Consider the following 12,420-nt stretch of genomic DNA (forward strand, 5'->3'; position numbering starts at 1 on the left):
ACAATACTTGAGACTAATTTTGTCACACATGGTTATTCCTTCAGACAATTGAGGTTCTTCACTTACTTTAATCCCAAAGACAATAGTGGACAATCATGTTTAAGTAAGTGTAGTCATACATATTACACCAGCATCAGTCCATTGAAAAACACTTGAAAATAGTGTAAAAAATAATAGAAAACATAAAAAAAGACTTGGAAAGTATAAGACATCTGCCTTCAGGTCTGGATAAAAACATTTAATGTAGCAAAAAAAAAATTACAGATTTTCCATCCAACAAAAATCAAAGAGTCAAATACTCGGCCCACAGTCCAGGGTCTTCTAAATCAAAGCTAGCTGGCCAGACAAACCGCTGCCTGTAACCACTGTCAACCCCTGTCTAAATGCATTGGAGTGCGAGTGCTGGAGTATCAAAGAGCCTGTCCTCAGGAAAACCACCCAGACGTGGCTGGCCTTCACTACAACTCCCTCCTCTCTGTCTTTCTTTTCTGTTTTCCTGCTTTCCTCTCATTTTTCATTACTCTCACCTCATCTATATTCTCCCCCTTCTTCTATGTTTCTGTCTTTCTTTTGTCCTCCTCCTTTTGATCTCCATCTTACTCTCGCCCTCTCTCTGTTTTGTTCCAAAATCACTCTTTATATCTTCCCCCCCATCTCCATCTCTGTTTTTTTCTCTCTGTTTTTGCACTCTGCCCCCTCAGCCTAAACGGCCCCCAGTGTTGTGAGATCTGATTTCCCTGTAGTCAAAACTGCAAAGCCTCCTGGGACCAGAGATCCAAAAGTAAAGAGTTTGCAATAGAAAAAGAGAGAGAGAGGGATAGAGAGTGTTTCGCTGCAGACACACGAGACCACCGTCGCTTCACCGACGAAGCACCAGATTCAGTGGTTGGGGCCAGAGAAATTGGCTGGCCGTCTTTCCACTTCTCTCGGAGCGATATTAAACACAAACAGAAGGGGCCTCACCGTTGAAACAAAGCCCTGATGTCACGCCGCTTATTTTCCTTGGAAGCCACCAGGAGTGCTCGGGCCAACCCTTGGCGATATGAGATCCCAGTAAGAATGTGCCTTGAATGGCTGGTGGTGAGGCCTCTTGTGTCAATCAAGCCGACCGCAGAGTTACTTCTGGTGATGCCTGATATTCTTACAGCTCTAAGGGGAGCGGGGCTGGGGCAGACACACGAGTCTTTGAGGTAAAACACACAGTTAGGATCTCACACCCCTGCCTGCACAAATGCACACACACAGGGTATGGTGTGCAAACACACCCAATGCTATTGAGCTGTTAGCAGCAATTCTGTCAGCAATTCCAAATAAGAAGAGGGAACTGTTGAACAAACAAAAGACTGAGAATAAGAGCTTTCTTTCTGTTTCTTAAAGACTCTCTGTGATTGATTGGTGACTGGGGAGGCCAATGTGCAGCGTAAACAACCCCAACTAGAGCTCTCTCAACCCCCAAGGGAAGACAATGCCGCAATTTCCTAAATTACAAATTGACAAAGAGGGCCTCGAACCACGCCACAGCAGTCCAGACTATCTGACTGGCCTTAATTTAGTCTGCTAATTTGACTATAATCCAAATGATTTGTCTGTCATTTTTGATCCTCCTAATCATCAAGATTTTTATTAGCCTTGGCCAAATTTGGCATAATCCTTAAGAAAGCAGAGGAAAGGTGATAGTCTGGATAGCAATGTCTGGACTGTAGCCTGCCAACAACCTCCTACTTGCACAGACTGGTCTGTCCCATTAGGACTGAGTGGAGAATCCCTTTAGCTGGCCTCTCTTAGTGTCGAGCAGCTATTGATCTCAGGAGTACACAAAACAAATGAGGTTTTGTCTTTTTCAGCAGGTTTCCAGGGGATGGAGGAGGAGGAAGAGGGTGAAATGGATCAACTGCCACTGAGCTTGCCCACACAGAGGACAGAGTTTAAAATATTGCACTGGGAGGGTTTGCTATGTCCAAGACAGTGAAAGAGATACGCAGAGAGGCAGGCTACACAAAGACAACCATTATGTCACTTCCAGTTCTCTTTTATGGAACAGATGCTTCATTTTTTCACTCAAGACAAACCAAATCTGATTGCCTTCTAATCATTGTCCTCATTTTATTACAAAGAAAGCCATTCTAGCCTAATCACTGTATGTTGGCAGTGGGGCAGAAATCATGACTCTGGGGCACAGAAGTTTGTTCCTCATCATCGTCTCCATGCCTCAGACACAGAAACAGAAATAGAGCATAGAGACAGACACAGGGAGATGTCTTATGATTTCAACAAGAATGTCTGCTAAGCAACTGTATTTCACTCCCATTAGCCACGACAATGAGGCCTTTCTTCAGCAGGAATCCACTGTTTGTGAAGGGGTCTACTCCGAGGCTCTGGAAACAATTGGCCTGATCAAGTTCCCACGCCGATTGCACGGCATTTGTGCTATCAAAATTGTTAGGTCACGTCATGATGGGTCAAGCACAACCGGGCAGCTTTTGCCAAATATTTCTGTTATCTTACTTTTGATTTGACAGGTTTCTTCAACTGATTGAGGCATAAAACAAATATCTATTATTGCTGTTACTTTCCAAACCTTTACTTTCTTCACTGATTTGGAGATACAGTAACCTATTGTAGCTTGTGCAGGTTTATTTTCACTGCCTGAGAATATGCCCTTTCTCCATGCTAGCTTATGCCTGCTTGACCATCAGTGCCAGCCAGCTGTCAGAAGGCGTGCTATGGGGCAGAACTATGAAGAATCTGGAGGGGTCAGGCTGCAACATCTGTCTATCCTGTACAGAGCACAGATCTGGCATTAAAAGGGTTTGATGCCAGCTGGTGTGTACTTGACTACAGTATGTAGCAGAGGAATTGCTAATGTAGAACTAACATGGTGTAATTGTGTATTTACAATGATTTTTTATAGGCTAATGCACAGTTTCACACACTGGAGTTAAAGCCATTGTGAAGTTAAACGTAGCTACAATAACACTAAAAACACTTTATCATTAAAGATACTATAATATTTTAAACAAGCAACAAAGGAAAAACACATTCTATTGATCACAAATAATGATTAGTGACTCATTAATGCATGCAACTACATAAATTAAATTGACCTCACTCTATAATGCACATTCTGTATTGTATACTAAAAGTGCTTGTCTGAAACATTTTTATTTTATTTTTAATGAGCAACAGTGCATTTGGTCTCAGTTCACCAATATGACAAGCAACAAACAGCACAGAGTCAAAGGGTCAAAGATGGAGACAAAGGCCAGAGACAGTTTTCATGCATGATAAGTGATGAGTTAAGACACAAGAAATTGGAAGAAGTGTGTTAGCAAGGCTCTGGGTAAAAAACATCCACTCACAATGATTGTGAGAAAACAGATTTTCAATGCTGTCGTTGTCCCTCACCTCCCAAAGGCAGAGCCCATAAAGAAAGCAGAGCCAGAGCTGAGAAAGAGAGAGAGAGCCACTCTGGCACTACAGCGTAACCACAATGGCTACATGCAGGCCAAAGGGCTTAAGATAGTGCAGGATGTAGAGAAATAAAATGTTTCTGTTCTACTCATCAGTTTTGTTAAATCTCTTTTATCAGAACCACGTTAGTTCAGGGTTTCCAGCAGACGTTTCTAACAGAGGTGGACCGCCTAACCTGAAATAAAGACCTCCACTACTATCAGAAGAAACAGTTACACTTAATTTAATTTAAACAAGCAGAGGTGTTACATCACGCAGATGGTTGTAATGACATGTTTAGACAATGTTTGCTGTATGGTAATCAAATCAAATCAATAGTCTGCAATGTTGGGAAAAACAGAAATGCTTTTTTGGTTGTTTATTTTTTCAGGTTGGGAAAAATAAAACCAAATGGCTTAAGTACTAACTAATTTCCTGGGGAAAACCCTGGAAAAGACACTACAACAAGATGCAACCTATATAGTACGTGATACATGTATATACAGAACACGGAAAGGTTGAAGGTGATGTGTTGATTCACTTCAAGAAGCTCAACCATGTTAACTTCACAAAGCAAGCATTTATTGCTAGGCTGTTTGACTGGATAGCAGTACACTTTGCAGGTGTTTTAATTGTGTCAATCCCATCTACATTCTGTTGTAATAATTTTTTGCAATGGTGCAAGTGCTACTGTACCATAGCACAAACAGTGCTTCTGGCAAATTTTTCAGATGAAGATACATAACTAAACAAGTACTACTCAAAAATTGTATCATGATTGCTTTTGGCATAGACATTATTGTCAAAACAATGCCCAAACATGTGCTGGAAGCCAGTGCCTCAATCTCACAAAAATTCCTCAGATAATCACTCTTTTTTTCTCTGATAAACACTTCCCCACGCTCTCTGTCTTCCTCCTTCCTCAGTCTCCTACTCGATTTCAGCCAACGCTGTGATGAGAAGCTTCCTCTTTCATTCAGGTTTCTCTCTGCCTCTCATTCTCAACATTTCAGTGTTTAAATGTGAATGAGGTTGCATCTCCGACATCATTCATCCTCTTACCTCTCTCTCTTGTGAGAGGTAAGAGACTCTTTTGATCATTTCAAAGACAGGGGTGGGGATAGGCTGCGCCGAGGCTCCGATCCCCTCAGCGCAGCACGGCGCTTTGCTAAGTCAATAGCAGCTAATGAGGGCTTCGATAAGTGAAAACCACAATTCAAACTGAATAAACTGAGATAAGGATTCTTGTAAGAGCCCAAAACCATGCTATGGTAATAACTGGCATGATGAAGCAATATTGTTTGCCAGTGAAAAAGCTTTTGAGGGCTTTTGTTCTTTCCGTTGAAAGTAGGTACAGCAGGCTGGGTGACAGGGTCGTGTTGTGAAATTCCAAACCGCCTTTAGGGAGTAGTGATTTCATTTTTCTTTTTTTGTCTTTGTTACACGTTTTTTTTTTTGCAAATATGTTCTATGATAACCATTATGTATAAGTGCTATTCTCAAACCACAGGTGTCAAGAAGCAATAAAATATTTGATGAATTGCCTGGGCCAGGTGTTGTGCTGGTGGGCCGGAATTCCTCTGTGATTCTTCATAACAGCTTTTGTCAGACACAGCTGACAGTCAGCAGACAAACGGACTAGTATGTTAGCATCGGCCTATAGAACTTAATTTTTTACAAAATGCATCGTGCTGTTTTACTGAAAAAAGTCAGCTCCATTCAAATGAGCCTGTTATCTGAGCCAATCAATGCCTGCTGGGCCTCCTCCAGCTTCCATTTATATTTCCCACTCCTTTTAATGTCATTTTGCTCTTATGGACGTGTATTTGTGAACACTGTAACATAGAGCAGCAGAGTGGCAACTTTGTATTTTGGATAAGCATCTGCACTTTCCAGAGATCCCCTGTCAGTCACACAGTGTGGCATTCCTTTCTTTGATTTCCTGTTGTTGAAGTTAGGCCTTCTGTCAGTGGCACTAGCTTTTTGAACTGTCATGATGGCTATTACTTCCTCATGCAAAACAGCTAGTTCCTATTTTTACTGCAACTGTTGCAGGTGGTTTTTCCCTGGTAAAATCTACCAGACACTCAGCATGTTTCATTATAGCCTCTAGATCTCATAGGAAAATTCTACATATTTTCATACACCACTTATAGCATTGTCTTGTTTGATTCAACGATGGATAGGGGGCATTAAAAGTGTTGTAATTTATGAAAAAGTTGCAGAGTTTTTTTGCTCATGTAGGAGTTTTCATTTAGTTTGCCAATGTTCCTTATCTTGACTGTCCTCTATTTATCACTGTACAATTGTCTTGGGTTGTGGCCTGCTGGTTACACCCTCAGGATTAGATCCATGTGTACTTTCTCAGTGTACAAACCCTCTCCCTTATAGATGTGTCTGTGTTGCTGCTGCTGTTCTGAAACTTTGTTCCTGCTGCAGTTGTTTATTTAGTTGTGAAACACTCAAGTTATCATCATAGATATTGAAGAGGCACTTCTTTAGTTTGTTTTGTTGGCCTTTAGTCTGACAGTCTCCAACTCAAAAGTTATGGAACGATAGGATTGTTAAGTTGGACACATTTCTTTTAGTTTAGGTTTAGCAAGTTAAAAAAAAAAGTTTAAGTTAGGAGTCATGCCTTAAACAACAAAAGTAGGTTTTAGTCATGGCTGAATGTGAAAACGTTTTGCCAAAGAAATAAAATTCATATATTTCAAGAGTTGAGAACTGAATCCAGGTGAAACTGAAGCATATCTCACATACAAATAGACACATGCCCACCAAGCTCCACACCCCAGCTTTTCACCAGTTCATTGTCAGACAGTCTGTTCCTGTTTGTCTCCACCATATGATCCTTTTGTTGTAGGAAAACATTACTAAAACTTTTTTTGCAATTTAATTTTAAAGGTTGGTTCACCCCAATTACAAAAAGAAAACAATTTGACTTAGTGCTAGCCATGACGATAGTTTTGGTTGATTTTGATAAAGCTACAGGAGACCAGGTGTTTTCGTCTTACCTGTAGTTGTAATGGGCTGAGTCCAGACGCTGCTGCAGCTGCCATTGCAGATGGAATGAACTGCATGGGGTAATTCTCACCTGTTGAAAGACCAGAACAACACATATTGTATAGAGAGGTGGGAGGAGGCCGATTACAGCACAAGAACTAACCTGCTATTTACCTTCAGCCAGGCTCTGTCTCTTTCTCTCTGTCTCAGCCTTTGTGTCCTTCCTTGTACCTCTCTTGCTCTCATGTTTTCATTCATGGCAAATGAAACACGAAGGGTCACGAGTGTTTTATGCAAAGGTTAATAACACTCATTGTCAGTACACACGGGTGCTTGAGACTAGGGCGAGTAGAGTTCAAGTCCAGCACTCCCTCTTTGAGATGCACTCATAAATTCATATACGAGTACCATAGTATATAACCCCTACTGTTTGTTCCTAAAAGGCTTTCCATGTCCGAGGCTTTGTTGAAAACAGACCAAAGTCAGTGTAGAATAATGGATTTTTAATCCCTTTCTTCATTTATGCCTCTCTTTGCAGCCTTGTGGGAGTGTGTGCTCATGCAGTAGGAATAAACACGGATTTCTTTTTGTATGAAGTATGTAGGGTCAGTGGTGCGTGGCGTCAGGAGAGCACCTGGAGGAATGCATAAAAGAAAGGAATGTGTGAAGGACGAGGAGAGAGGAAGAAAGCAGGTGGTGCCACAAATCCTGCGAATAGAAGACTGTGTACGTGAAGTGTTTTGTTGCGCCTGTTTGTGCAAAATCGCTGTGGATTGCTGAAATATAGGACATGCATGCAATCCTTTAAAAGTGTTTTTGAGAATGCATGTGATTTGTGCATCTGGATCGTCCTTATGTACATTGTTGGGTCAGTGCGTACCCGAAGAACATGCATGAGAGTGTGTGTATGCGTGTGTGAGAAAGTGTGAAATTCCATGTTGCAGATGTGTTTTCCAACTGACATGTTTTCAGCAAGCCATAAAAGAGACATTCCACTCCTCGCTGTGTCCAATGTATTGTTCCTGACGTGAACAAGCAGGGCTTGTAAATCTCTCTGCTCATTTCCAGAACATTCCTCACCTGACACACCTCATTAACATAGACTGGGATCCCAGTGTGTGTGTTCGTGTGCACGTGTGGGGGTGTGTATGAGAGAGAGAGAGAGGAAAATATAGAAACCCACTGTTTCTTTTATAGTTTATGAGAACTGTCAGAGAGACAGAGCTTTCGTTTGAGGGGGGTGAATGTATTTCAGAAAACATATTTCCTTAACACTCACCAGTGTGTAATCTGTCTTGAGCAATTGTTCGGTGTTTTTGTGTGTGTGTGTGTGTGTGTGTGTGTGTTTGTGTGTATGCGTGTGTGTTTGTATACCTGGCTTGTAGGACATGCCCGGTGGGAAGAGAAAGCCTTGCTGTGCAGCAGCAGCAGCAGCCAGAGACCGCTGGTCGTGAGGAAACACTGGGATCATCAGAGGGGGCATGTGACCCTGGACCTAAGAGCAGAGATAGAAAGAGAAATATTGGCATGGAGAGAGAAGGAGATGTTTGAAGACCTTATATGAAACATGTCCTGAAAATAGGACAAGGTGACCTTGACAAACACACAGCCACTCCTATATATACAAATGCTGCATACATGTATAATACACATACACACACACACACACACACAATGCAAACAGCAGGTAGAGAGACAAAAAGGAAAAAAATTGTGAAGAAAAATGGCAAATGCCAGTGAGAAAAATGGGAGGATGAAAAGGAGGAAATGAAGGACTCTCATATAAGGAGATCCAAGGAAGAGAAGAACACAAAGACAAAAGAAAGAGTGGGGGAAAGCAGCAAAGAAGAAAGAAATAATGTTTGAAAAATGAAAAGGGAAAATAATGAATAAACACAAAGGAAATATAAGAAAAAAGAGATGGTCAAGATTTAGAAATACTGACAAAATCCAAACACCGCTCATATACAGTAAAAAGAACAAAACATACATTTCAAGAATTAAACCATCAGGGGTTGAGAGACTTAATTAAAGGACAGAGACCAAACAACAAATCAAGAGATACATTCTTGACAGACAAGTGTAAATGTAAAACAAAATGCCTTTAAAACAACAGAGAGGCTAACAGCTGTCTTTCATGTATGCTTTCATGTATGCTTTAAAAACTGTGGGTTCGACTGAGTTAATACGCTGAGGGCTTGAACTGAGGAGAGCGTATCAAAGATGAGCCTGCGGGAATCTATTAGGACTGGCTGTACTTAATCACTGGACTGTCTCACTCTCTTCCCTTCCATCTCTCCCTTTATCTCATCCTTTTTCTCTTTGTTCTTTATTTTTTTCTGTCTTTTAAAATAGTTTGTCTCTTTCTCCCTCATGTCTCATTTAATTTGTCTTTCTTGCTTTCTTTGCTTCCTTTTTTCTTTTTTTCTCACTCGTTAAGTGCCTTTCAGACAGTTGGACAGGCATGTCAAACATGTTAAAGGCATTAAAAATGAAATGCAAATTAGGTATACTTAGTTTAGTTAGTTACTTTAGTTATTTCAGTTGAAAAAATGTATTGATGTTGCAATTTTCTATATCTCAATTACTTTAAAAACTTTCTCTCATGAAATGTGTTTATTCTTTTCTTTTATTCTTAAAAGTCTCCATTTCTCGACTTGTCTTTCTCTTTAGCTTTACTTTTTTTCACCTCTCACTTCCTCCTCTGTATTTGATTAATTTCCTGTTAATTACCTATCATCTATATTGCTGTTTACATATTCTTTCTTGCATTATCCATTTCTTATTTATTATAACTTCTCTCCTATTTTCTCAACACTTTGGTCTCATTTCAAATCTTTTCTCCAACCTTGTCCAGGTTTGTCGCCCTGCTCTTCCTACCATCTCTCCCTGTTTTATTGTTTTTCTTTACTGTGTTACTCTTTAAACCAAACCCTTGTCCACACCTCCCCTTCTATCTCAGTTCCCCTTCTTACCTCTGTTCAATGCCATCTACTTCCATTCATCTCCTTAACTACCAATTCATTAACCACTCTAGGCCCTCCCACTGTCCTCCTGGGACAGTTCATCATTAGAGCCCATCATCAGCATGTTGTGTGGTTACAGTATTTCTTTGCATTTGTACTGCAGGGTTACATTGTTGAATTAAATGACCATCCCCTGAGATTTTTATGGTGTGTGTGAGGGATGGTGAAAAGGTTGGGGGTAAGGAGTTTCAAAGAGCATGCCTAAATAGAGAGAAAGAGATGTGTGTTTGCTGAAGAGCAGGAGACATTAGTCAATCTATAAGATGATCAACAAAATTAATTGAGAACAATTTTGATAATGGATTAATCGTGTAACGCGTTTAACAATGAGCTTTTCCAATGTGAGGATTTACTGGTTTTCACAGTTTTAAATAATTGTAAATTGTTGAAAAATAAAGTAATATTTTTGGGTTTTGGACTGTTGGTCACTTTGGGCTCTGGAAATGTGAGATCATAATTTTTCACACTTATTTTTACATTGGATAGATGAAGCAATTCATCAGCTAATCAAAAAACATAATCGACTGATCATAAAAAAAACTACACTACAATGTATATGTCCAGTTATGTCAAATTTGCATATTTGCTTTATTCCTAATATCCTTTCTTGTAAATTATATATTGGTTAACTAAAACTACCTGTGTAAGGTAAGGGTGACACCATCATCATGGTTTGATATTTTAAAAAGCCAACAATAAATGTTTTTGATTTTTATTATGTGCAAATGCCTATCTACTGTACTACCCTGACCTCCATGCTCTTATTTTTCAAAAGCTCCATAAAGTGATGTGCTACTTATATTTTCACACTTACTGAAAAATAAATCACATAACTGCAAATGTATCAATTTACACAAATACTGAGATTGTTTGTATATGTGTGTTCATGTTCTGTCCTTGTGAGAATAAATGTAATGTGAGGTCTCAGTCTTGTCCTTGTATCTTTATGAGGACCAATCAGCGTTTTAGACCTTGAGAGTCAGGACATTTTTGCTGATCTTCACTTCATCAAAGCGCTGTTTGAGGCTTAAGATTTTAGGTTCAAGGTTAGAATTTGGTTTTGTTTATATGTGTGTGTGTGTGTGTGTGTGTGTGTGTGTGTGTGTGTGTGTGTGTGTGTGTGTGTGTGTGTGTGTGTGTGTGTGTGTGTACAAGCACAAGTCTATGCCACAACAGGGCATCATCTGTATTATCCACAGTTAGCATTATTCGGTACACATGCAGTTACATGTGTTCATCACCTGACCAGTCCTTCAGACAACGTTGTTTAGGACACACTCCAAAAAAAGCTTGGGAGGGCCTCATCACACACACACACACACAAAGACACACTGGAAGTTCAGGGTAAAAGCCAGATAGCTTGGGAGGCATTCCCACACACACGCGCGCGTGCACACACACAAGCAATCGAACGTCTTGTGACACGGAGAAAAGGGAATGAAGAGAGAATAAAAACAAGTCTGTGTGTCGTAAAAGGCTAAAAAAAAAGAAGAAGAGAGAAGTTGGGAGGGGGGGTGGAAGTTATAGAGTGGGACAAAATGCTCCCATTCATTGTATTCCTTTGGGAACACTGGGACTGCTTCACTAGCTCAAACACACAAAGATCTTCTTTTACTGAGGGGAGGGGGTCGCTGGATGAATGGACTAGGGAAGGTGGTGCTGTTGGGGCCTCCGCATTGCTCAGCCCCTAAGAAAACACAGGGCCCCCTTCCTCTGCCCACCAGAGACATCGACATACACACCTAGGCACAAGGAACATGTGTACACACGCAAACACACACTCAGAATTAATGGTCCTCTTGTGCATCGGCAGCAGGTTTAGGGGGCAATGAGTATGTATGTGGTGTGTCAGTATGTTGATGTGTTTAACAAGGAGAGAAGAGAAATGTAGTCGTCTGCTAAATGCTCTGTAGACTATAGACACACAATTGTATTAATTGTACTCCACAGGTTTCAAAATGGTGATTAAACCTTAGTTAACATTATCATAAAATAACATTTTTCAGTGATGACAATTTGGCATCATGGATGTAAAAAAATCTCATTAGTTCTTCCAAATTATGGTTATTGGGATTAGTTCTCCTTATCCTCACAAACACCAATATAACTGAGAAATACTATGAAGTGCTTCAACTTTCAAACTTCATTGTTTTGGTTCTCTAGCCTGGGTTTTTATTGCAAAGTTGAGTAGAACTGCTGTTATATAAAACTGTAGGCTACTGTTTCCTGCAAACAAGCTACTTAGCTTCAAAAAGCAGTGAGATGAAATAACATTAAACAAGTAGCTACTGATATATACCAGATATACCAGGGCTGACTGTCCCTCTGCCCCTGCGTGGTCAGACTTTGCAAAATGCAGCTTTATGACCACAATATACATAATTACATTGCTCAATTTGTTCTTTTACCGTCTTGCTACATCCATGTGAGCACAATGAAGGTGATTTTAATTGAAGCACACAGAATATGCTTATTGCATTTTTTTCTATAGGCTTACACACAGCTTAATAAACTGGAGTGAGGGAGATTGTAAAGTCAAGAGTTAGCCATTCTCCATAGCTGGTGAGTCCAATCGACGTTATGGGCTTTCCATGGCTTTCCGAGTCATTGTTTCTGAAGGTGCATGTGCTGACGTAGGATCAGCCTGTCTATCTAACGACTATTTGCCTGCTCCATTAGTTCTTATGTATGTGTGAGAGTGTGTGTGTGTGTGTGGATTATTGTCTTTGTCCTGTTTGTCTTAACACAGGTTTGGCAACCCAGACTGTTCAGATCCTCACCTAACGTCAGCACTTTGGCAAGATAAAAGCTTTTAGGTTGGATTCAGATGTAATGAAACAAGGAATTTACAGAGACAGAGAAACTGTAAAGTAGTTTATCTGCTTTACTTTTGAATATAAATACATTTGAAACTCATTTAGCTGTCCCTTAGTCCTGTGTC

General features: G+C 40.3%; 1 protein-coding gene across 6 annotated transcripts in view; it reads right to left on the reverse strand.

The window, feature by feature from the left end:
• LOC119893546 (transcription factor SOX-6-like) overlaps positions 1-12,420 on the reverse strand; it is a 110,393-nt gene that overhangs the window by 22,133 nt on the left and 75,840 nt on the right. For all 6 annotated transcript variants that reach the window (XM_038705774.1, XM_038705770.1, XM_038705773.1 and 3 more), the window contains 2 exons: positions 7,828-7,948; positions 6,465-6,544 (listed from right to left, as the gene is read on the reverse strand). In XM_038705774.1, the coding sequence (XP_038561702.1) occupies positions 6,465-6,544; positions 7,828-7,948 (201 nt within the window). The remainder of the gene's footprint in view (positions 1-6,464; positions 6,545-7,827; positions 7,949-12,420) is intronic.

The sequence above is a fragment of the Micropterus salmoides genome, unplaced genomic scaffold (assembly GCF_014851395.1).
Source record: "Micropterus salmoides isolate LMB-PRFRI ecotype aquatic unplaced genomic scaffold, ASM1485139v1 Ms_hic_scaffold_8, whole genome shotgun sequence".
In the NCBI taxonomy this organism is placed as follows: Eukaryota; Metazoa; Chordata; class Actinopteri; order Centrarchiformes; family Centrarchidae; genus Micropterus; species Micropterus salmoides.